Here is a 24,898-nt window from a genome sequence, read left to right on the forward strand (position 1 = left end):
TGAGGTCAGAAAAAAGCCGATGAGGAGCCGATGAGGCTCCTATGCTATGTGCAATGTACGCACACAAGCCGTACACAACATCTGCCACCTACACGGCTTGTCCAATCACGAGTGTCCAGCGGGTATGTTCCACCCTCCGGCCTAGACGTGTTGCGACTCTTTTGCTGAGACCAGCTGATGCCTGCTCCTAAAAGGCTTTGAAGTACCAACAAATTGGCGAGGTGTTCCCATTGTTTTGCTCGCTCTATGGCTTTGCAGAGGCAACTGCACCCCATATGTAGAGTGGTATTTCAGGTGGAGTATGGGTGTCACGATCAATCTTCCAGAGAGGAACAGGTAGTACACTAGTACAGAATATGGCAAGTTCTGCAGACCGGCATCACATTCCATCCAGATCTGAAGACACTCACTTTAAAATACTAGAATACAGTTACATGTATCAGCCTGTCAGGGGGATATAGGCCATCGCGCGCTGTCATGCTCGGGCACAGGAACTTGTACCGCTGACACCAAATTTCAAACCATTCTCTTGCCCAGCATGCAGAGGTAGAGGTAGAGTAGGAAGACAGAGAGAGAGAGAGAGACAGAGAGAGACAGAGAGAGAGAGAGAGAGAGAGAGAGAGAGAGAGAGAGAGAGAGAGAGAGAGAGAGAGAGAGAGAGAGAGAGAGAGAGAGAGAGACAGAGAGAGAGAGAGAGAGAGAGAGAGAGAGAGAGAGAGAGAGAGAGAGAGAGAGAGAGAGAGAGAGAGAGAGAGAGAGAGAGAGAGAGAGAGAGAGAGAGAGACAGAGAGAGAGAGACAGAGAGAGAGAGACAGAGAGAGAGACAGAGAGAGAGACAGAGAGAGAGACAGAGAGGGAGAGAGAGAGAGAGAGAGAGAGAGAGAGAGAGAGAGAGAGAGAGAGAGAGAGAGAGAGAGAGAGAGAGAGAGAGAGACAGAGAGAGACAGAGAGAGACAGAGAGAGAGACAGAGAGACAGAGACAGAGAGACAGAGAGAGACAGAGAGAGACAGAGAGAGAGACAGAGAGGGAGAGAGAGAGAGAGAGACCAAGTACATCAGAGAGGATGCACTTACACATACACATATTCGCGTGTGTATGCACGCACACACACACAAACACACACACGTGCGGCGGCACGCGGGAATGCGCACATCCACTGTTGGTACAGCGGCACAAAGCAGGAACACAAGGCGTAACAAGTATGGGTTTAAAAGCCTTGTATTTCATCTCTGCAAGATGTCACTGTCCAGGATTGATTGGCACTTGGCCATCATAAGTTTGATTGCTTCACGCATCAGATCTTCGGGTCTAAGTGCTCCGGTCGACTCAATCGAGACTGCAGCATGACACAGATAACCAGAGAGAGGGAATACGTTTGTATAACATTTCTACACTGCCACGAAATACACATGTCTACCATATTTATTACTGTCTGTTCACAGCATTATCTTTTTTCGGGCATACTACTACCACAGAGGAGAAGCTACAGATATCAGCTCATCGGCCCTGGACAAGCAACTGTTTCTAAACCTGAGATAGAACGGCTTTTAAAAGCGCGATATCAACACAGCAAGTGTTCAAAAGAGATCTTCTATCCTAATTCCTGAACCTTGTGTGCAGAGTGCACATGTTTAGTTCACACAGCTTTGGAGAGCATTCAGTGAAACAATAGTGCCTGCGAAGTGGTGGCTGCTACAAGTATGCTCTACTGTAATCAGAATAGTGTAATTACAGCACATCACAATGCTACTTAGTAACTAGTACATGCGGCCTACGGTATCAGAAAAAAAGCATGAAGACGACAAGGGTCCGCTACAACTGCAGTGCCGCTCAACAAAGATATTGCAGGTCAAGTACGCACCAGGCGATGTGCAGCCCTAGAACTGCAAACACTGAGCTGTGAACTGGTGCAGGGCGCAAAGCTCACCTTCCCATTGTTCTCTACTATCCTTTTCATGTTCTCCCGTTTCCCCTTTCCCGGCGGAGCAGTGTTGTTGAAGTAAGTAAAAAAAAGCAGACTCACTCGATCGGATTTCATTGAGCAGCGCAGTACAAACAGGAAATGTACTGTACAACAACAATCTTCTGCCAACCTCACTGCAAAAGAGTGATCGGACAGAATCGTCGGCAAACTGCCGGGACACATCCTTTTCGCAGGTTTTGACCTGTATCGTATGTTCCCATACAGCTCGTGACAGAGGTCTGTGACTTAGACTTACAGATGAAATGATCCCGTACTCTGCTTAGTCTGACGTTATCCTTGAGATCCTAAACACAGCAACGAGAACCCATGAGCATCATGTAGACAAAGTCAAAGTCCATGGAACATGCCCCGTACGATCTGAACTCAGAAACAACACACACCTGCACAGACGGGGCTTGTCGTCACCTTTGAAAACGCTGAATTTTTAGTGATTTTTTACTCACACATATCTTTCCCAGGAAACTGTTGAAGTCCTCCCGGAATTGGTATTTTGTAAGAATGTTCCTTCAGTTGAGTCTCACGCGAACCGTGGATTTTTCCTTGAACAATCTGAAAACTACTCGTTTTATTGCTCGTGCGTACCCACTGACTGTAGAGAACGGAGTACGAGTGCGGAAGTTAGCCATGGCCTATGGGTGTGAAAACGTCAGCGTGCGGAAGTTAGCCATGGCCTATGGGGTGTGTGAAAACGTCAGCGTGCGGAAGTTAGCCATGGCCTATGGGTGTGAAAATATCAGCGCGCAGGTGACGGTAAGCAGCGTGCATGCAGCAAGACGTTCAGCAATGCCAGTGCTGCCCATCAGACTACTATCAGAACTCAAATTCAACCTACAGCGAGCAATTCATTTTTCGTCTCCGGTGCAGGATCCCTTGATCAAGCAGAAAGTAGTCACGCTGTTTAGATTTTACCTAGGAACAAACTTCCGTTAACGTGTCTCACCTAGTGAAGTTACCGAAAGTTTTATTTTCCAAACAAATGTTTGGACTTGTACACAGTATGTAGTTCTACAGTTGCCCTCGGTGAAATCCGACCCAGAGTGCATATTTGGTGCCCTCAACTAGCACAACATTGACACCCTGGAAGTGGCACGAATGCGGCTGGACGTACACATGTACAAATACAACGATGTAATCGGAACTAGTCCAGGGCGCCAGACTTGCACTCGAGGTCGGACTTCACCGAGCAAAACTGTATAAGGAGTGCAGATGTATGCACATTCCACCTCAGAGGTATGTATAATACAGACATGCACAGCCATACTCTACACAGCAAACCAAAGAACTTACATCATGACGGAGAACTTCTCGACTGCATGTGTCGACGCGAGGGTTGACGACTTTCGGCACTTTACGACCTGGGTCATAGGTAATAAAGAGCAGAGCCATATGCATAGGCTTTGCACTTTGAACAGGAGATGTGTTCCTTAGAAGGGTTACTGTATAGTGTATACCCATATACAAACACTGGAGGCGAAGGGCTGTTCAGCTGTAACTTTAAGTTTCATGCATTGGAGCTATCATCAGGCAGCGGCATGACCAGGAAAACGAGAGGCGGTGGGATACAAAATGACAACGTCAACACGACCGAAGGAGAAAGCAAACGCAAATCATTCCCAGAGTGCATGGCAGGCATCACCTTGATTTGGTTGCCACGGGCATACAGCGAAGAACTGAGTACAAAAAACTGCCACCATGGAATATTGACCAGACAATGTATAAATAATGATATCGTTCAAAAACATTATCAAGAGTAGATAAACAAGAGTGTGCAACTCGCGGATGGGTTGGCCCACGGCGGAATTTTTTGTTGACGTAATCTTTTCGACGACGCACGCGCTGCGAGCCTTTTGGAGAGTTTTCCCTCGTGCACTTGGCTGGGCTTTACACTACATATACATGTACAAGGTCGGTGCCCAGCACGTGCTCTCACACTGCTCTGCGGCAGAATCCGCGTTTCTCTGAAAAAAGGTGACGTCAACAAAAAATTCCGCCGTGGGCGCGGGGTATCTGCAGATTGTGCAGGAGAGATCCGGAGTTGCACACTCTTGTTTATCTACTTTTGACATTATGCATTGTGATGCAGCACAGACATAGACTCGGACACACACATACACACGCATGTACAGACACACACAGACACAAACAGATACACTCACGCACGCAAAACACAGACACAGACACACACACATCACAGACACACCGGACGCACACACACACATGCATACGCAAGCTTTGTAGGCACACTCTCTCACCAGTCTCGTCTTCTTCGATTTCCACAACACCTGGGGTGAAGCACTTGGCGAATTTTTCGACGAACTCCTCAGGAATAGGACTGGTTATTGTGATTTCCGGCATAAGACGATACGAGGCAGTCGCTGCAAATAACACAAGAGGAGAGCATATACCAATAAAGCTTCATGAACAGTACCATTGTGCCTACGTGTATTCGATCAAATAATATTACCCAAAATAAAGTTTGAGGGAGCTGAAACGGGAAACATCTAAAGAAATATGACTGCCACCACCAGGCCTCGAACCAGGGGCACTTGCGTATGGCCAGCGGTGCTCTACCGCTAAGCTATGGTGTAGTCGTCATTTTACCGTATGTCAGTGCCTTTAAAGCCATGGTCTTATATTCGAAACACCCTTGCTTTTCTAGATATTTTAGACGCAAAATGATTCACCCACTACGCCATGCCATAAAAGCCAAAGTCCACACAGAAATGTCAATCTAAATCTACTTGTTCACCCTTCCTGCTGGGCTGTAAGTTTGCTAGCATAGTACTTATTCCTTCATTTTTACAAAATATACTTCAAATGTCATTCCATTTATGAAGCCCATGGCTTTATAACTGAGACTGGCTTTATAATCGAATATACCGCCATGGCTATAAACGTGCGGACATGGGTGAAAGTAACTGTCCATCACTGTAACTAGATACTATATACAGTCAGAAAGTGCAACAACTAGGCATAACACTGACAGAGTACTGAGACATTCGACTTCCTAACACTCAGCTTCAACACATCTCCGTAGCGCTAACCAACAGCCTTCCAACTCGGAAGGTTCAAGGTTAAGAGGACTTGCTGCACATACTATTTCCATCTCGGCAGTATACGTGTACGTACCAACGGGTGAGAACTTGGCATGGTCGCGCCCGAGGCCCTTCACCGCATGTAATCTGAGATCGATTTCCTGGCCAGGTCTGAGTTTGGCAATGAGAATGTCACTGTGAACAGGCCGGATGGGACATGCTGCAAACTGGACAACCAAGACAGAGAACAAGACATTCAAGGGAAAACTTGGGAAGCAGTGTTTCAACCTGTCACCAAAAAATAGCCACAAGGTTACGGCTAATTAGACTACTCACACGATCAGCTTGGCTGCCAAGCGGCTTCCACTTCATATGTTCCGTTAGCACTGTAGCGAAACACAACCAAAACAAAACACAAAAACGAGTCAAGAACAGGCGTGTGCTAGCAACTAGAGAGGAAGATGAGCTCAATGCAGCTGATTGAACTTGATTCCCAAAATCTCCCGGGATCCAAGCTGCGGCAGAATGGGAGATGAACAACGTGCACGTGATTGGGTATGACTGTGTTTCTTCGAGCCTTATACTGTATTCAACTCCCGATATCAGCACTTGCACTCTGCATAAATGGAGCGTTCCCCTGTTGTTTCCACTTCTGTGTACAGCGTGAATGAGTAGTAAGAGTGGAGAGCGAGTACAGCCTAGATCAGCTGTGCATAGTGCATCATGAACTCAACACAAACATCCGTGCACAAATGGGGCAGGCATACCTTTGGAGTTCTTGTACAGCTCCTCTGGATCAGTAGCGTCTTTAGCAGCATGAGGATTGCGAGTACACTTGACCTTCAGCTCCAACTCTATCGTGCTGTCTTCTGTTGTGTTTTCTTCCCATTTGTCCATATCAGCTGGAAAGAAATCACCACAATACACAGAAAACCCAGATGTCATTAGTCTCATTACAATGCGAGGCTAAAACCTTTAAAAAAAAAAGTAAAAATGTCAATCTTCGCTCACAAGTACTTGAAAGTACCACACCCAAATGACATGCAACGCTCCACAAGTTGGGGTTGATATGGCTATAGCAAAGCCCAAACAAGAGTACGCAATGCCTCAACAAGAACTTACTGTTAGTTCTGTACTTACTGTTAGTTCTGAACTTACTGTTAGTTCTGAACTTGCTGTTAGTTCTGAACTTGCTGTTAGTTCTGAACTTACTGTTAGTTCTGAACTTACTGTTAGTTCTGAACTTACTGTTAGTTCTGAACTTACTGTTAGTTCTGAACTTGCTGTTAGTTCTGAACTTACTGTTAGTTCTGTACTTACTGTTAGTTCTGAACTTACTGTTAGTTTTGAACTTACTGTTAGTTCTGAATTCGAAAAGACGTGGATCAACGAACAACGGGATGAGGCCTAACCGATGTGCCAGTACCTAATAGCATTGCGTGCAGCGTGACACAACAAAGAACAAGAAAGAAAAGAGACTGCTCACTATTACAATTATATTTTTAATCACTAGTAGCCGCACTTCATTCAAATTATATGTAGCTGTCCCCTATAATGCACTATTGGTACGCCAGGAGCATTGTCATGGAGCTGTCCCCTATAATGCACTATTGGTACGCCAGGAGCATTGTCATGGTTCGAAATGCTAGCTACATGTATGGGCTCTGAGGGGCCGTTTACAGCAGAGAAAAAGCCCGGGGCTTCTTTTTCACCCATTGATAAGACAGAGGAATGGAGCAATCAAGCGCTGACTTCAGGTGAGTGACTGCGAGTTCTGACTACTGAATACACCTTACTAAATTTTTATTTTTTTCTCATTTGCATCTTTCCTTTGAACCAATGAGCTTTTTCTCAAATCGCACATGAGCACAGGGGTAAGTACTCGTGTCTGATAACATTTGGATCAAGAAGTGCCTCTTCCCGTTCCAGCTGCCTATCCAGCTGTCACTTCTTTTCAGAAACGGTGAAACGTTTACCAAAGGAAAAAGTCAGAAGAACAGATTCCAAGAGCATCTGAAAAAAAGCTGCACTGTCCTTAAAGGGGAAGTATACCCTAAAATCAAATTTTCACCAGTTGTAGTCTTCGGGGTGCTGAGTCGAATGGTCTTGGTCCGAGGAAGCTGAGACGCTCCCTTCCTACTTGAATCCCAATCGAACTCGCGCACTTCCACCGAAACTGGGTGACTGCGCCCTACGAGATGGGGATTTGTATGCAAAATGTCACTAAAAGCGCCATTTCGTTCTTATAAAAGCACGGATGACCGCCATTGGCCCATATGTTGTAGTCTTTTGGACGCTGAGTCGACTGGTTTTGGTCCGAAAAGGCTGCGATGCAGCGTTCCTCCTTTATTCCCAATCGAACATGGTTGAACAAGCGGTCACGTGCTCCTGCGTACACCAGTCACCTGGTCACCGTGCCTGCAGGGTACAACTTACTAGCCTGTTTGACCTTTTTTGGGTGCAGTCCTGTCACTCGAGTTGAACCTTGGTGTGAAAGTTGTCGCCTGCTGGCGTGGTGACCAGGTGATTTGGGCAACCAGGACCACGTGACCGCTTGTTCAACCATGTTCGATTGGGAATAAAGGAGGAACGCTGCATCGCAGCCTTTTCGGACCAAAACCAGTCGACTCAGCGTCCAAAAGACTACAACATATGGGCCAATCGCGGTCATCCGTGCTTTTATAAGAACGAAATGGCGCTTTTAGTGAGATTTTGCATACAAATCCCCATCTAGTAGGGCGCAGTCACCCAGTTTCGGTGGAAGTGCGCGAGTTCGATTGGGATTCAAGTAGGAAGGGAGCGTCGCAGCTTCCTCGGACCAAGACCATTCGACTCAGCACCCCGAAGACTACAACTGGTGAAAATTTGATTTTAGGGTATACTTCCCCTTTAATGGAATCCTCACAGGCTACGGAGGCAGAATCAGAAAGCACCGAAAACATGCTTAAAAGCCTACTTTCTTGACCGTTTACAAAAGAAATAAACCCTGGGAATACGATACGCTCGAGGATCTGCGTAGGGCTAGATCAGCCCGGGGTGAGCTGAATAAGCCCGCCACATCATGTAAACGCACATACTAAAACTACTGGATGACAGATCAAGGAATGTTTACCATAAGCCCAGGATCAAAAAAAGCCCGGGCTCATTTTTTCTCAAGTAAACGGGCCCTCATTCATCATATGCTGAAAACCCATTGGTTGTGGTGAAGGCTTACTGTCATACCTAAAACTAGTTGTCAAAACACCGACCCACCTTTCGAACAGTGTGCTACTTGTTATGTAGCAATGTACTATAGTAGCAGTGTGTACAATGATTGTGCAATAGTACTAATTTAATAGTGATCAATACCTCGTCTTGGATAATAGATGTATTGTTGACGATGAAAACTTTCTCAATCGCCATCGTTGGAACCTGAAACAAGCAGCAAAACAAAAAATGCCCTAAACACATTAGCAAGGGGCACTATAGCTTCATGTCAGAAAACTGCATTTGTTATCTACACATCATACCTTCTTTTTATAAAGTTGTTAGTACGTCAATTTGCTTCATCTGTGCCTGATTGCCTTGTTGCCTACATATTCCACTGTTCACCGTACTCCTGTCCGCCGTGTGGTCTCGGTCTCTCTCACTCCCTTAACAGACTTGTCTTCCACTCTGCTCCCTGATGTTCTATGATCAGGAGCCAAGCGGTGGCTTCAGCAGCGCAGTGGCAACCAACTCAATTGAAGTTCATGATTATACTCCAGAAAGTACGGATGATATCACTATGTCATTGGCCGCCGAGAGGGTTCTGTACAAGTACCACTGGTTTACGTGACACGTTACGGTAACTACGGTATTGAGTCTACTATCAAACGTACCACATTTTGCCCTAGGTACCCATGAACAAATAAAAATATAAAATTCAATTATTTTGGCATAGTCTTGAAAACATTTCAGGGGAGGCTCCCGGAGTACTTCAGATGGTTGACCGTAACACCCTAAAATACTTTCCGACGCCCCTAGGTGAATCCAACTACCGTAAAGTCGCGGATAAAAGCCGGGTTTGCATACAAGCACATCGCGGATAGAAGCCTGAAAATCAAACGGGTCAAATGCATATAAGCCTGTCGCGCGTAGAAGCCTGGCTTCTATGCAAGCGCGGATAGGGTAGGTCAAGAGTGCATGCGCTATGTACAGTGCATAATAAAACTGCCACCATACCGGTAGTCAGTGGTAGATCTACGCGTGTCGCGCGTAGAAGCCTGGCTTCTATGCAAGTGTGGTGCATATAAGCATGGTTTGCATACAAGCCTGATGCAGAAAGCGGCTTATGTGCTTATAAGCCCGGCTTTTATCCGCGACTTTACGGTGCTTATAAATAATAGCACCAGACCCACCTCAGAGAGCAAGATTCTTCGAAAGGCGTTCGCCACTGCCGCATTGATGCCAACCATGTCGAACTGCATCTCCTCCTGGTCCATGTTGACCACGTCAATTCGGAAATTCTAAACAGGACACAGAAAGAAATCCCCGATGAATGAGTGTGCATGTGCAGCACAGGATGACCTGGTGGCTGTGCTCACCAAATAAACAGGAATGTTCTTGCCAACTTGTCGGAGGCACAGGTATTACTTTGAACTACTAGCAGTTCATTGTCCGCAAGACCAATTCAAAACGCTGACCACTAGAGTGGAGTCGTTCTTCAGGCTTATTCCACTACATGTAGATCTACATCATACTCTCTTGAATGTGCATGCTCGTGCAGACATCCCATTCTATAGAATGTACATGATATCTTGACATGAATAACCTCCTAAGTTCTTAACTATTCAGCCAGAGAAAACACAATCTAGTCATGAACAAGTTACGTAGAGACATAACTATTGTCACCAACCTTCTCGAATTTCAACTGATCATAGCTGTCGTCATATCCTGTGTAGTTTCCTGGATAATCGGTACTTCTAGTCTGTGCACAGAGCGACACCAGTAACACAAGGTGAGATTGATAGCAGTAACCAACATCAGACGACCACAAAATATTCACTTAGACCTTAGACACCCATTGGAGAACACAATGATGGCAACTATGCTAAGGATAGATACACAATTTGTGCTGAGAAAGCATCAAACAATAGCTTTCAAGGCTGAAGATTTGACCAGAACATTCACAGAACCACCTACACGCAGTGTACACTAAACGCAAAAGTCGACCTACCGCCCTCGATGGAAAGGGGGAGAAACGAGAGGGGTTCTTCAAGGTGTTATGGGTCAACACAATATTTTTTGAATAGAGGAATTTTCACTGGTTTGAGGGAAAGACGCAAACGGGAGAAGTCTGAAGAAAACATTGACTGTCACCACCAGGACTCGAACCAGGGGCCCTCGCGTGTAGCCAGCGATAGAGGAAGTACATGTTACATGTACCTCTTTTCAACTCCATAATACAACACCAGCAAAAATACTACATATTTGTCAGTGAGGGTGCCTTGCAGTCTACATTTCTACACAATACAACAAATACACACTTTTTCCTTGACAACTTTCCAAACTACAACACATGCATATCTTATTATTTAATGTCAATACATGTACTACAATTTTGTAGTATGTCACATATTCTCATCCCATAGGATTTGGGCAAGCAGTTTGCAAGAGGTACCGAGCCCATTTCCAAAACAAAATAACTCTCTCTCTCTCTCTCTCTCTCTCTCTCTCTCTCTCTCTTTTCTCTCTCCCTTTTTTACTATGTGCATGTGCATGTGCGTTGAAAGTGCAAGCAATATAAAAGCAAACGAAAAGCCATTCGAATGTTATATTTACTCACATGTGTTAGAATGTGTTCTTGCATGCCAACGCGGCTTCTCATTTCCTCAATAGTGGCCATGGCTGAAAGTAAGAACAGCTTGCAGTAGCCGCTTCCGTCTCTATGTCGAACTAGCTATCCTCTTCGCACGAAAATACTGGAGTTGTCTTGACCAAACACCACATTTCTATTCAAACTGCTCCATATTTTTTTCATTCGAAAGTTTCTTCTCGCAAAAAATCATGGTGACGTGAAGTGTAATGTGCGGTATGACTGGTTACGTCATTTGAGCAAACTTGACTAAAACTCTCTTTTCCAGTGTTAACAAATCGAAATCAGGCCCGGCACAGGCTAATAATGCAGTGCAAACCCACCGAAATCGACATAATACGTCTACAAGTGTGAAACTGGCCCGTATTTAGCCATTCTTTTCGTGCTGGTTTGAACTCTTGCCGTTGCGACGTCGGCACTGCACTGGCAGATGCGCATGTTGGATGCAAGCCAGGAAGGACTTGATTTGAAGAAGCAAACGTGTTGAAGGAAAGCAAAGACGAAATACCATTTCAACTGCAGGTGAAGACCACTAGCGTTTTGTGGTGTCAGACACTCAGGTGCTTGCAATGGCGACTGGCTTGAAGAACAAGCTACTTAGCACGTATCTGAAAACTGTGGATTATGTCGTCCCAGTTCTAAAGGTAAAATTTGACCTGGTTCAACTATTTTCAGAAGAAGAAAACAACAATTATAAGCAAATTCGAAAATTTCTCTCTACTGTCCACCTACCCAGGACTCAAAGTTCAAAGAGACTGGTGTTATCACGCCCGAGGAGGTAAGAACTGAGAAGACAATTTTGTAGAAGTCTTTCGAGGCTTGAGTACTAGTAGATGATTATGTCGAACCGAAGGAGTCTTGCTTCTCTTGTGGGCGTAATTTCTGGGCTCCTGATTTCCTCGTGTGCTCAGCTGCATTCAATACACGTACAATAGTCATGTACATAACATTGATACGTCATATTTCTAATCTTCTGGGGTTGTGGTGTGAGTCCCGTGTGACTATACCATTATAATAATTATTATCATACTGTGAATTTTTTTCAAAAGCGAGAAAGAGGCAGGCTTGCTGTGTGCATGTCACTTTGGAGACAAATGCAATACATGTACACTCGAACGTCTCTTTTCCGGGTACCTTAGGGCCAGGCACTGCCCGTATCTCAGGACAGCTCATCTACCATGTATCATACCAGTTTTTGAAGAAGTTTATTTGGCATGTATTGCACATGTCCAGGATAAAAAAATTATTAAAAAAAGAACAAATTGTTTAAAAATGTGTGCATTACACAGGTTAGAAGTGACAAGTAAGAACTCGCGCATACAAGAAAAAGAAGTTCAAAACCCCCAATGGTCCTTATTCACAATTACGTCATCGGCTCGCGCCGGGGGTATACTTGAGATTTCGTGGTGAGAAAGACTTCACTTCTTCCAAAATTTTCGTCTTGGACATCAGACAGTTGTGGTTGTTTTTATTTCGAGAGTTAGCCCTCACGTCGAGTTCCAGGCAGTGCCTGTCGTGGAGTATCACCGACTGGTCCGTCAGCTATGAGTGCCAAGAAAGTTTCGTCTTTAGCCGACTTGAGAGTGCCTGAGCTGAAGAGGCTACTCCGTGAACATGGCTTACCCCTTTCCGGAAAGAAGGACGAACTGATTGGGAGGTAAGCTTTCTTCGTTTCACTTCTTACTCAGTAGTGTGTTGCCGAAAATTACTAAACTCTCCCAGGCGTCTGTTTTTTCGTTATTGGCCCGCGTGCAAAGAATGGAGCTGAACTAAAAATATTTTTCAAAAACCAGTAGACTTGTGTAGCATGGCTACTTTATAACACGTTATTTGTATACACATAAATAGTACACCGTAGGAATGCTTGGATAGCTCTGCGCACACTCGCACGGCCTTGTCTTCTTCTTCTCCTTGTGAGACAATGAACGAATGATAACTACTTACGTAACTACAAGTATGTGCTTTGAGTGCTGAGAGTATACGAGTTACAATGGTGGCAGCGGTGGGATTCGAACCCACGCCTCCGAAGAGACTGGAGGGGGGATTACACTTGGACTACGTTTGGTGTGGGCATGGACGAAGCCATAGCCATGACCATGTGCATGGCAGCATTGCGACTCTGCTGAGAGTTGCTATAATGGGATCTGCTTTCAACTCAGTGTGCAACAGCATCCATAGTCATTTTACCTGTATTATGTTCTTGTCATTTTACTTTTGTTTTGTGACACCGTACCCATGAAACGAGACAATATTCCTTGCTGAGCCTAAAAACTCCAAATCTTCCTGTGGCTTGTGTTCCTGTGTCAACTGCAGATTAAAGACATTTGCGAAAACTTCAGGCCGTGCTGAAAGTAGCTTTCTATCGCCACCGGTACAAGGCAACGTCAGTAATCCCCCAGCACAGTCACAACCACCGCCTATACCACTATCCACAGAGTCGATAGAAGTGACCCGTACGAAAAGCAAGCTTCCAGTCGACCCGAACTTGTGGAAGCCCTTGGTTGACATTCGGACTGCCTTGCCGATGTTCACCATGGCCAACATGGTGGCTTATTTCATTTATGGTCAGTCCACTGATGGGAGCCGAATGAACTTCAAGGCTGTAAATGAGCATGCCCTGCTTCTATTCAGCAATGGATTGGTGCAGGCCATTAAAGGTGCAGTGGATCCCGAAGAGCAAGGAACAATGTATCTCCGCTGCATTGTGCTGGCAGAAATGAAACAACAAAAAACCTATACCCTATACATGAAGCTGGACAGATATGCAGAGGTCCTGTACGCAGAGTGTGGCTGTCCTGCTGGCCGCCCTCCTCACGCTTCCTGCAAACACCTTGCGGCATTTGCGTATGCTCTTGAGGAGTTTGTGCGGCTGGGGTACCACCGGTCAGCATTGACTTGCACGGAAGAGGCCAGCAAATGGAATGTGCCACGGAGCAAGAAGGTTGAAGTGTGCCTGCTAAAGGATCTGGTGTTTAAAAAGGCTGCGTACAGCAAGAGCAGCGCAACGCCGGTAGCTGCTGCACGGAAGGAACTGGACAAGCCACTTGCCCCACCTCGGCTGCCATCAACTGCCTTGCTGACTTTCGCCAAGAACGTAAACGAACTTAGTACCCGCGGCGTGGCAATGGCTTTCACCCACGTTCTGCCGTCCGAGTCAACGCTGGTTGCAAGGGTGGAACGCATTGCACGGGCGAAAGAACAGCAGCAGGCGTGTCGTGAGTTGCGGGCTGAAGGCACAGATAAGGCTTCTAAGGGTGCATCCTGTGAACCTAGTCCTAGTGGTGAACCTAGTCTCAGTGGTGAACATAGTCCAAGTGGTGAACCTGACACGCAACTTACCCGAGAGGAAGTGAATCCGCAGTCGCTCATGGATGTGACTGGGAATGCTAGTGACAACAGACAAGTGCAAGAGTACCCCCTGCCTTGGGGTGGCTCTCACCGGACAGAAGATGGCAAACAGTTCTATTTTAGCAATACGTGCCCACTGGACAATGGCTTGATGTTTTGTTTTACTCTCCTCAGCAGCAATGACATATATATTCATGAATTTAGAGACGCAGCTAAAAGTGGGAACCGCGCAGCTCATGCCCTGCTGGATATGTGTGGGTTCATTGACATTGGCGAACCAGGCGCAGCGAAGTACATCTGGTGGCACGCCCTTGAACTTCTAGGCCTTCCCCGAGTACCCTGTGATGGACAGAACATTAATTTCTATGGTTCAGAAGCAGATCGGTTTGTTATAGCGTTTAATCAATCGTTTTGTCTTCCGTCAGTATCCTACGAATGTGACACGTGCAATGTGAAGAAAGATGTCGTCACTCCAGAAATCTTTATCTCTGCAGATGGAGACCTATCTCACCTGCCTGGGCCGGACCAGGTAAAGGTGATGTTGAATGCCTGGTTTTTTCCGGGAAGTCAGCCTTGTCGTTGTGGTGGTGTGCGCTCGTATTCTCGACGGAGGTTGCAGGTGCTACGTGGCTCCAGAGTGGGGTGTTCTGTGGCATTCTTTTGCTGCATTTGCCGCGAAATGGTTGGTCGGCACACAATTTATTCTGCTGCAGATTTTCCTTTACAGGTTGAAGTGCCAGGCACTGATTCCGGCCGCCTGACTGCATACCGGTTGCTGGGTGTGACCTATGGAAATGGTCAACATTTTGTGTCTCATATTCATGAAAATGGCACGTTTTATTTCTACGATGGCATGAATGCAGCCACAGGGGGGCGGCCTCAGGCTGTGGTTGGCCCTCCAGTGGCTCCAGCTGGCTATCAGCTTGGCCACATTATGTATGCTGCAGTTGTACCGGCATGAAGAGCATATTTTATGTGAGAATTTTCATGATCTGTCACTCATAATGTCGTAATGAGAATGGATACTTGTTGGGTGTGTACGGCATCACATCTGCTTGGGAGCACGGCTCCAGAGCAGAACATCTTTAGTCACAGAAAAGTGAAGGCCCATTCCAAGTCCGATGTAACAAACAAACACCAAAATATCCTACAATGTACTGCATTAGATGCCTAACGGAGTAAGGTGTGCTGTCCTGAAGGCAACAATACAGGCTACATAAGGAGGCGCACAGATCACAAGTAATGCAATGTCGACAGTATACAAATTCAATGGCAGCAGGGGGGGGGGGGGGGGGGGGTCTTAGGCTGTTGCTGAGCACCATTCTGTCCCACACGCTACAATAGCTATCACTACCATAGTGACTGTCACTTGAGATACACGAAAGTAACTAGTTGGTCGCAAGCAACCGCGTTATGGAAAGGTTATGTGGAATAGCTGTATGTACACGGAAGTATGTAAATTACGCGATTATGTGCGCGACAGTCCCGGAGGGAGAGACCATTGCAGAATAACTTACATCAATGGTGGATTAAATAGAGTGAGAAGGGCACAGCATGAAAAGATTTCATCTCCAATATCAGCCATACTGATCGGCAGGAAGCGAAGGATGGAATAATTCTTGATCTGCTGAATGGCTCGCTCCACATGAATCCTCAGTGATGCAATGCGTCGTGTTGTAAGTAGATCTTCTTCGGAGAACTGTTGATGGTGGAGAAAGGGTGGGATATTGACACCAACACCATACACAAGTGCGTCGGATGCAATGTCAAACCCTTTGTCGGCCATAATCACATCGCCTTTGTCCAGCAGCTTCAGTAGTTCGCATCTCCTCACCAACTCCTTGTCAGACGTCCGTCCACCATACAGCTGCGACACAAACGACAGAGCACCACCAGGTGTTATTCCTACAAGCGCTTTAACGGTGTTACGTTGCTTGTATTCCGACCATGTGGCAGCTTGAGTGGTGGGGTTCTTTGGCTTTTCTATCGGAATCTCCAACGCATCGATGATAATCCGTGTCCGTGGATACATTTCGCGGAACGACAGTGACATTAGCTCATCCACTTGGGATCTGCTCGGGAAGATCGGGATTTGGCGAAGTGCATTGGCAGTCAACGGAATCCAATGGCGGATGATCCTGGATATTGTTGGTTGGGAGACACCAGTTAGCCGTGCCAGCTCCTCTTCCGGATAATCCTTCCACACCTTCACCATTGCAATAAAAAAGCAGTCTTCCAGTGGAAGGATTGGTGCAGTACCTCTTGCTTGGGTGGCAGAACGGGTGGACAAAACAAGTTTGAACATCTCCTCAAACTGTCCGAATGTTCTGAACCCAGTATACCAGCGAATGTTTTTGTCCGATGTGAACTGCCGTGCCGTAAAACGCTGCCGTTCAAGCTGAGCTTCGAGGATCGTGTTTTGGTCTTTCAATAGCTCTAGCTGTGATTTCAGGTCCAAGATCTCATCCCTCAGCCGCTGATTCTCTTCGACAACGTCCACCTCTCCAGTATCTTCGGTGCTGGCCACTTCTTCCTCATCCACCGTCATACTTTCTTCCTCGGCCTCACTCGCTTTCTTGGAGGTCAGTGTTTGGCGCTCCACCACTGGGATGGTCCAAGCAAATACAGAGGGAACTTCATCGTCATTCTGGCGTTGCAGGGCTGGGAAATGTGCTCCACATACACGCACATCGTTTGTTGCAGTCACAGTCAAATTTTGTTTTCGAACAGCATCTTTCCACGATTTGATTAATTTTCTTTGCCGTTTAGCTAGATGTGGATCAGCGCTTTCGGGCAGGGGTTTGGGGAACTTGGCGAACGGCAACGTCCTGCACACGCTGCAAGCGCCCCTACAGCCGACTCGCTTTGCCGTATTCCCACAAAGACGATACTCTTCCATCGACCATTTGCCAGTGCAGTCCTGAACACGTCGGTACCCTCGCTTGCATTTCTTCGCCCCAGACACGTTCCGACAGCCAGGAACAGTACAGGAGTGCGGCATTGCTAGTTTAGAACGTATGCTGACAGCGGTGAAAACAGAAAACCCCTTAGCTAGTAAGGGATCAAAACAACACACGTTCCAAAACTAAGTCACGTCAAAAGAAAACAAGCAAAGCGGACTTCTTGTTCGTAAAATCTTTCTCCCAGACAATGCAAATGCTGCCTCTGCCAGCTTGATTTTGAACAGTACCCCCGCGCCGGCCGCGCGGTGAAAGGATGACGTAATTGAATAAGGTCTATTCAAAGCATTTTTGCCATAGGAACTCAAGCTGAAGGTGCCCGGTAGCAAGAGTACATGAAAACCAGAGTGTGCAGCTTGGGGCCTTTTCTGCTATGGGTGTCTGTCACGGCGAAATTCCGTGATTACATCATATTTGGCCCAGATCTGAGGCGGGAAATGGCGTAGTGCGTACAACTGAGCTGCAGTTGTGCAGAAAGAGACCTGCTTGAATCCTGCGTGTACGCACTACATCACTAAAAATGATGTAATCACGGAATTTCGCCGTGACAGCAACCCATCCGAGCTGCACACTCTGGTTTTCATGTACTCTTGCCGGTAGAGAGATGTGCCCGTATCTGAGGCGACCGGATAAGAGGTGTTCGAGTGTACTGGTATTGTACATACTTCTGAAGTACTACAGTGGAAACTGGAAAATCATGCATGACACTCTGTACTAGAGCTCCACTCTCTGGAAAGCTATCAAACTCAACCGACTGCTGATGCAGTACTGGTTCTTCATCTGTTAGTTGATTGCTTGTGAACAAACTTCAACAAAGTGGTGTGCATTGACTGAATCAGAGCGAAGTACAGTCAACTTTGCGTATAACGACACTCGGCGGGGCATCAGAAAAGTGTCCTTATACCCGAAGTCTCCTTATATGTATTACAGTCAGATGGGACTTTGCTCTGGGCATGGAAATTCTGTCGTTATTCACGAATTGTCGCTATATCCGCAGTCGTTATTAGCGAAGTTGACTGTACGTAGCATATTTGCTGAAGTACTCGTACATGTATGCTGCTAAAGTGTTATGCACACTCCCTATTTGGCCAAACATTCCAACACTCACATTGCATTTGATACCATACATTTCGCATCGGGATGTGGTGTGTACCCGAGAGTTTGAGGCTGCGATAGTGTTCTCATATTGCATTGGATGTAGACTCTAGCAAATACAGCACCGTGTACTACAAATGCAGTATGATTAATACACATAACAAATTAATTAGAGAGCGGTTGGATTGAGAAGTACAATGTAAGTGGATCTCTCTCTCTCTCTCTCTCTCTCTCTCTCTCTCTCTCTCTCACTCTCTCTCACTCTCTCTCTCTCTCTCTCTCTCTCTCTCTCTCTCTCTGTATGTGCGATTGTAGTTTGTTGCGGCTGGAGATCATCTGGTACATCACTGCCCCTCTTGGTCATGGTAAGTGGTGGTTGTGAAAGGCTTGAAAGGTGTATGAAGTGGTGCAATCCACCATTTCATGCTTGGCTTCCGGGTGAACTAGTTGGCTTTAGCCGTCATGCATGTGACTGGACTACTGTACATATAGCTGTTGAATACTACCGTCATTAATTCACTGTGCAACGATCCTTTCACCTTCTTAATGATTTTGTTGATGTGCCTTTCTGTTTGTTGGCTTCCAGGATGGCAGGTGACAAAGACAAGGCACGTCCATTCCTGCCACCGGACAAACAGTACTTGGAAACGAAGAATGGTTGGTGTTTCAGCTGCCCTTGCCCGTGCACTTTGTACAAGCCGTACTTCAGATGACTTCATCTTTGAGGTGTTGTGGGTAGGACGTGATTTCCTGGGTGCTGTGTTTCCTAGTCAAGACAAGTACACTATGAGGTGGTGGAGGTTGAAGAATAGTGAGCTTTGGAATAATAGAAACTTGGAGATTTATTATTACCGGTATACTTGTTCAACAAAAGTATCAGTATCATGCTTACCGTGCATGTCACAATCTCACACTGCCTTGGCCTATTTCAACCCTATTGTTGATATGGGAAGCTACAGGCCAGCATATTGAATTTTATACATTATACGTATAACTTAGCTCCAGACACACAGTAGTGTACAACCTATGCTTGTTTTTGTTTGTTTTTTGGCACTCTTTATTCTCATCGTTCTTAGTTCCTTGCTTGCGCCGATGCAAGCAGATGGAGCTGCCCGACGAGGGTGAAACAATTCATGATGAATTCGGTGACGGCGATTGGGTAGAGCCCCACATTAACTTGTGTGAGTAACATGAGCTTGTGTTCGCGGCGATTTGCCCTGTGTCTTGGTGTGTTTAGTTAGATTGAGAGGGTGTCGAACGACTTTGTATGCCTTGTGGTTGTGAAATTATGCATCCTCCCTCTGCTCTCTGTGGACATGTTTGGTGTTGGGCACAGGAGGCCGGGGGTGCCCAGAATAATTATATTATTTATAGCTGTGTAGATGTTATCTCTCTCTTTCTCTCTCTCTCTATCTCTTTTTCTCTCTCTCTCTCTCTCTCTCTCTCTCTCTCTGTCTCTGTCTGTCTCTCACACACACACGCACACACATACACACATACACTTTTTTCTGCATTTGGCGGCACACTTATAACTGCGTCTCTTTTGTACAAGTGTGGAAGACGATATTACTTCTGAAGTGCTTGAGTTAACCCTTTACCATCCGACCAAATTTCCCCAGCAGTCCCAAATACGATAATTCTCACCTTATTCTGAGAATATCTTTGGTCCTAATCAACCAATTTTCACAATCTTGGGCATTCTGGAAAGCCCTCCACAAGCTGCGTACATTGAGCTCAAACAGGACACTACCGAGATCACATATCCAGCGCCAGGGAGCTTCAAATACACCCCATCGCTGGATATACGAGGAAATTCTCTCCTCGCCAGCCATTTCTCGCTCCTTCATCGTTAACATTCCAAATTTTTTGCTTGAGTTTTTTTCATGCTGCCCACTCGCTCAAAGCATGCCAAAGTGACTCAGCATGTCAGGAGAGGGGAAAATCCCCGCTCAAGGTCAGTCACTCGGAAAGAAATTCGACTTTTGCCTAAGCTGAAATGTCGAATGTCTTTGGAATGCGACATCGCAGCTCTTTACTGATTGATGTAATGGAAAGCTGGGCTCTTCGGCTTCTTCCTAGATACCTAGTTCTTTAAATTCCGACAAAAATCGATAGTAACAAATGTTTTAGTGTATGCATGTCCATCGATCTCTAGAGATCCATTCAAGTACGCATGGATGGTAAAGGGTTAAAAGGTAGAATGCAACCAGGTTTGACCTTCGTCTGACTTTCTTTTTCTTTTTGCTGATCTTGTGCATGTATGTGTGCTCAGCCTTGACCGACAAAGTTAGAGACCTGACCCTCGACTCAAAGGTAACTTTTTTGTTCTTCTGTTTTTTTTTGTCTTGAACCATTGCGGTGTAGTCAATGACTCCATGGCATTGTAGTTTTCGTGTTCTTTCGTGTTACACTAGTTCGTTTTGCACCGGCTTTAGCCATTTTAATTCATCTTCCCCTTTCACTTATGCCTATGGAACCATAATATTATGGAACTGTTTGAGCTGCTGGCGTTCGGCATGTTTGTGTTTACTTTTCATTTCTCGCTTCTCTCCCCTCAGCCTGCAACAGCCACAGCTGATGACGACGACGACGATGACGATGTAGCCGTAGACATTGAAGGTGTGTTCTCATGCATGTGTGTGTGTGCGTGTGTGTGTGGGGGGGGGGGGGGGGGGGTGCTAGCTCGTGTGTATGGCTATGCGCTCATGTGTTAGTACTACGGTCTTCGTAAGTCTATGCTATTGCCCATCGAGTTTTGTGTGATGAAATCTATCTTTGCTTCTCGACTCTAGTCTAGACTAGTCATGTGAGTCGAGTGACAATTTCACACATGATTGTTTTGTGTTCTGTGTTTGTTAGATTATGACGAGGAAGGTCTTGAGGAGAATGACCCTGTAAGATACTACGGTGGTTTGCTTTGATGTCTCTAATGGAATGGGTAGTCTGCCTGTGTTTGTGGTGCCAGGCTGTGATGGTCCCATTGCTATGTGTGCGTGTGTGTTTGTAAGCATGTAGTGGCACTGCTTGACTTTAAAAATGTCACGGCTCGTTGGAGAGTTAGTCAGACCCACTTTTCGGTGTTGTATGTGTGCCACCACTGTCGATTATCAAGGTGTCTGATGCAGCGCTGCTGGATTTGTACAGGATTTCCCTTTCAAGATGATATTCCTACTCGGGCGTGCCTGATTTATATACACATGATTGTATGTTTTGCTCCCCTCTTCCTCTCCTACAGGCTACACTCAGCAAGCCTGAACCAGCTGCTGCAGCTGCCGATGGCGCTACAGCAGGCGACAACTTGCTGCACACGCGTACGTACGACCTTCACATTACGTACGACAAGTACTATCAGACGCCGCGCCTCTGGCTGTTCGGTTATAATGAGAAGAATCAGCCGCTCACCGTGGAGGAGATGTACGAAGACATTAGCCAGGTGAGTGCATGGCTGCTTGGCTGCAGCCCGCCGTGCAGCATATCGGTGACAAGTAGATTATACAACACGTGTGCACATGTTTACTACTGTTGGCACTGCAATGTTCTCTTTCCTGTGCGCGCTCCTTGCAAGCGCTCTCCTTCCGTCTCTGGTTGCGCTGGGAGTAGACCCTATCCTGTTTCCTATTCTGGTCATGTTCTGTCTGTGTTCAGGACCATGCAAACAAGACAGTCACAGTGGAGAGTCACCCTCACTTGCCGCCTCCGCCACGTGCATCTGTGCATCCCTGTCGGTAAGTGGGGTGTAACTAGAATTACAGCAGTGCATCTGCATTTCGTGATCACTGTTCATGTATGCATCTGCACACTTCAGTAGTAGAGTAGGCAGGAGTGGATACGGCCGTTCTTTTGTCACGCTGCCCACCTCCCCACAGGACACGATGTGCAGCGTGGGAGAGATTACACATTCGTTTACTGTGAAGCACTAATTAATGGCTCTGGTTTGGCCCACAGGATATGGTCTTGTTCTTTTCCTCCGCTCTTTCCCCTTGCACTATCCTGTTTTGTTTCCGCATTTTATTAACCTTTATGCACTTGGTATGTGCATGCGTGTGTGTGTGTGTGTGTGTGTGTGTGTGTGTGTGTGTGTGTGTGTGTGTGTGTGTGTGTGTGTGTGCGTTCTGCTGTTCTAGGCATGCTGAGGTAATGAAGAAGATCGTCGAGACAGTTGCGGAAGGCGGCGGAGAAGTTGGCGTGCATTCGTATCCTCACCAAATGAGCCTAGACTATTTTAGCATGAGTAGGTTGCGCTCTGTTACTCTAGAGGGGGGGGGGGGGGGATCTTCCTGATACCACCATCAAGAGTAGAATCTCCTGCTTCTGATCCACCTAGTACGTAGTCGAATGGAGAAGGGATATTGGGTGCAACCTTGTTGTTCTGCGGGGCACGTGTCTGACCACTGTACTTCAAAAGACGTGAATTAGTACTTTGCATACGTAAGTGTGTAGCATAGCCTCGGTCACTATGCTGCAACCAGTTCATCTGTAGTTTGTTCACTCTGGAGGACCTGGTTGCATGGATGCAGGGCCTGCTCTAGGCATTCAACACAGCCCGGTCAGAGTGTACCTGGCGCATGCAGGCCAGCCGGGTCAAGCCGGGTCAGATCATCCGGCAGAAAAACAACCAAAAAGCCTGCTCAAAACGCAGGAAAACAGAAAGGCGAATTTATTACCGGAAATCGGAAATTTTAGAGAACAAGGCAAACTATAGACTGGCATGGTCGTAGTCCAGCCAGGGTCGACCTTTCTTCCAGGAGTCTTGGAAAGCGTCAGTTTTTTTCTCTTCGCTGCGGGCTCCATCGTCCAAATCACCAGTCGGCTGAAAACTTGCAACTGTGTCAAAAGCTGTAGCCAAAGTAACGCTTTTGTCAAAAGCGTTACTTTGAAAGTTTTGACTGCCTGCCCCATGGCCCATATGGCCATCGACGTCTTTGAATGTCCTGACTTCCTGCTCGCCGCTGGCCAAATCGCGCTCGAACCAGTTGACCCCAGTTGACCTGGTTGACCCTTGTAGCCGAGTTTCTGTCGCTTGTAGACTGTAGTGTGTAGATCTACGGTTGTGCTAGATTTGCAACAGATGGGGTCCGCGAGTCGTAAAATACCGGTATTTTAGGAATCCATTGTCAGTTTGAGACATTTTTCAGCCGGGTCAGACTGGACCCGGTGTTATCTGTTCGGCCAGGTCGTGCAGTTCCCCAGCCGGGCGCGTGACCCGGCTGACCCGGCTCTCCAGCAGGCCCTGGGATGTGAACTGATGACATTGTTATTTGAAACGGGGGTATGCCTGATTTTGCCACCCATGTCATCACGTTGATAGTCCTTGACCGTAGCTTTACCACCAGATACCTGCTCATCTTCCTCAAGTTTGTGCAGGCCGTCATGCCCACAATAGACTACGATTTCACTAGAGAGTTCTCCATGTGAGGGCTGACGTCATGCTATAATAGTATGCAGTTCACCACAAGGTCTCCGCTCGTGGTGGTCCGGATGGCAGCTTTCTTCCATATGCGCAACAAAAATGATTTGAGTCTGTACAGAAACGGCATTCCTTCATTGGAACGTGCATGAAAAAAAATATCTCCAGTGATATACGGACATAGACTAGGTGATCTTTTCCCCTTCCCCGTATCAAATCTTGTATTTTTATTACGATTACACATTTTCTAACAGCTATCTCTTTTACAGCATTTTTCAATTTTAAAAAGAACACTATTTTGTCACTGCCCTCACACAATCCTACATGTATCGTCTTTACCAGCTTCCCCTAATGTTGCTTACATTGTAGTTTGTCTGCGAAGGTCAGACTTTGTGTGTCCTAGGTGTGCTCCTCATGTTTTTTTGTTTATTTTTTATTTTTTATAGTGCAAGTCGTTCTTGTCCTTCAGTCGTACATGTTTTGCTAGGCATGTGCAGTACCTTGGAAACATATCCTAGCTTCTCTATTGTTTTCTCCACGTCGTTGGCTCTTTGCAACTCCTCATTGGCTGGTAGAGTGGCTCTCTCCCTCTCTCTCTCTCTCTCTCTCTCTCTCTCTCTCTCTCTCTCTCTCTCTCTCTCTCTCTCTCTCTCTCTCTCTCTCTCTCTCTCTCTCTCTCTCTCTCTCTCTCTCTCTCTCTCTCTCTCTCTCTCTCTCTCTCTCTCTCTCTCTCTCTCTCTCTCTCCCTCTCCCTCTCTCTAGTGTGAGAGGTCTACACTGATCTGGCCTGTGTGGTGTTTTCTCCCGTCAAACCTAGGTAACTCATGGGACGGTCAAAGGGTAGATTTATAAAGCATGTGGTTGTTTTCCGTGTGTAATTTATGGGTCTCTGGAAGTTTGTGGAGATACAGCCACCAAAGAGCTGGGTACATAGAGCACATAATTGCTCATTGGCCCAGGGCGAAGAAATGAGGCGGACCCAGCAAGTACCATTGAGCTACTATGTATGCAGGCTTGTCAGTCTGCATGACACACGCACGAGCTCGCGATGAAGATGCAGCTCTCGTCGACTTTTTCTTGTTAGCGATACTTACAAGCTGCCAATGGATGATCGACTGCCGTAAGAATGTTGCAGATCGCTTCATCCACACTACACTATTAAATCTGTCTACACTTTTTTAGTTGCGACCTAAGTACAGTTGTGCTAGGTGAATTCTGTCCCCCGTGAATTC

The 24,898-nt window shown here is 46.4% G+C and overlaps 3 protein-coding genes across 4 annotated transcripts; 2 read left to right on the forward strand and 1 right to left on the reverse strand.

Moving 5' to 3' along the window:
- Positions 1–1,201: 1,201 nt before the first annotated feature.
- On the reverse strand, positions 1,202–11,025 carry LOC135815038 (DNA-directed RNA polymerases I and III subunit RPAC1-like). The gene is made up of 12 exons (XM_065328262.1): positions 10,827–11,025; positions 9,897–9,968; positions 9,400–9,507; positions 8,369–8,431; positions 6,377–6,446; positions 5,788–5,922; positions 5,357–5,406; positions 5,115–5,247; positions 4,238–4,360; positions 3,273–3,340; positions 2,221–2,269; positions 1,202–1,337 (listed from the first exon to the last, which is right to left on the reverse strand). The coding sequence occupies exons 1-12, from the start codon at positions 10,884–10,886 to the stop codon at positions 1,225–1,227; spliced, it is 1,044 nt and encodes a 347-aa protein (XP_065184334.1). The 5' UTR covers positions 10,887–11,025; the 3' UTR covers positions 1,202–1,224.
- Positions 5,145–24,223, forward strand: LOC135815040 (ubiquitin-like-conjugating enzyme ATG3). 2 transcript variants are annotated; one of them, XM_065328264.1, is made up of 12 exons: positions 11,314–11,500; positions 11,593–11,634; positions 18,575–18,624; positions 18,846–18,916; positions 19,336–19,440; positions 20,532–20,572; positions 20,818–20,878; positions 21,119–21,153; positions 21,495–21,692; positions 21,905–21,984; positions 22,384–22,452; positions 23,593–24,223. In XM_065328264.1, exons 1-12 carry the CDS (start codon positions 11,426–11,428, stop codon positions 23,672–23,674), a joined length of 909 nt encoding a protein of 302 aa, XP_065184336.1. In that variant the 5' UTR covers positions 11,314–11,425; the 3' UTR covers positions 23,675–24,223. The 2 variants fall into 2 exon arrangements, with proteins under 2 accessions (XP_065184337.1, XP_065184336.1); XM_065328265.1 differs by lacking the exons at positions 11,314–11,500; positions 11,593–11,634 and adding an exon at positions 5,145–5,149 and having other exon boundaries at positions 18,573–18,624.
- LOC135815035 (uncharacterized) lies at positions 12,241–15,477 on the forward strand. The gene is made up of 2 exons (XM_065328260.1): positions 12,241–12,513; positions 13,170–15,477. The coding sequence occupies exons 1-2, from the start codon at positions 12,401–12,403 to the stop codon at positions 15,163–15,165; spliced, it is 2,109 nt and encodes a 702-aa protein (XP_065184332.1). The 5' UTR covers positions 12,241–12,400; the 3' UTR covers positions 15,166–15,477.
- Positions 24,224–24,898: the final 675 nt, after the last annotated feature.

Source organism: Sycon ciliatum, chromosome 4 (genome assembly GCF_964019385.1).
Source record: "Sycon ciliatum chromosome 4, ocSycCili1.1, whole genome shotgun sequence".
NCBI classification, from domain to species: Eukaryota; Metazoa; Porifera; class Calcarea; order Leucosolenida; family Sycettidae; genus Sycon; species Sycon ciliatum.

Coding starts and splice junctions, on each gene's coding strand:
- LOC135815035 (XM_065328260.1), top strand. CDS start 12,401: ATGAGTGCCAAGAAAGTTTCGTCTTTAGCCGACTTGAGAGTGCCTGAG. Junction 12,514..13,169: donor AAGGACGAACTGATTGGGAG/GTAAGCTTTCTT, acceptor TGTCAACTGCAG/ATTAAAGACATTTGCGAAAA.
- LOC135815038 (XM_065328262.1), bottom strand. CDS start 10,886: ATGGCCACTATTGAGGAAATGAGAAGCCGCGTTGGCATGCAAGAACAC. Junction 8,432..9,399: donor GAAGAATCTTGCTCTCTGAG/GTGGGTCTGGTG, acceptor TGCTTGTTTCAG/GTTCCAACGATGGCGATTGA. Junction 4,361..5,114: donor TGCCAAGTTCTCACCCGTTG/GTACGTACACGT, acceptor TGTTATTTGCAG/CGACTGCCTCGTATCGTCTT.
- LOC135815040 (XM_065328264.1), top strand. CDS start 11,426: ATGGCGACTGGCTTGAAGAACAAGCTACTTAGCACGTATCTGAAAACT. Junction 18,625..18,845: donor CACTGCCCCTCTTGGTCATG/GTAAGTGGTGGT, acceptor GTTGGCTTCCAG/GATGGCAGGTGACAAAGACA. Junction 20,573..20,817: donor ACCTGACCCTCGACTCAAAG/GTAACTTTTTTG, acceptor CTCTCCCCTCAG/CCTGCAACAGCCACAGCTGA.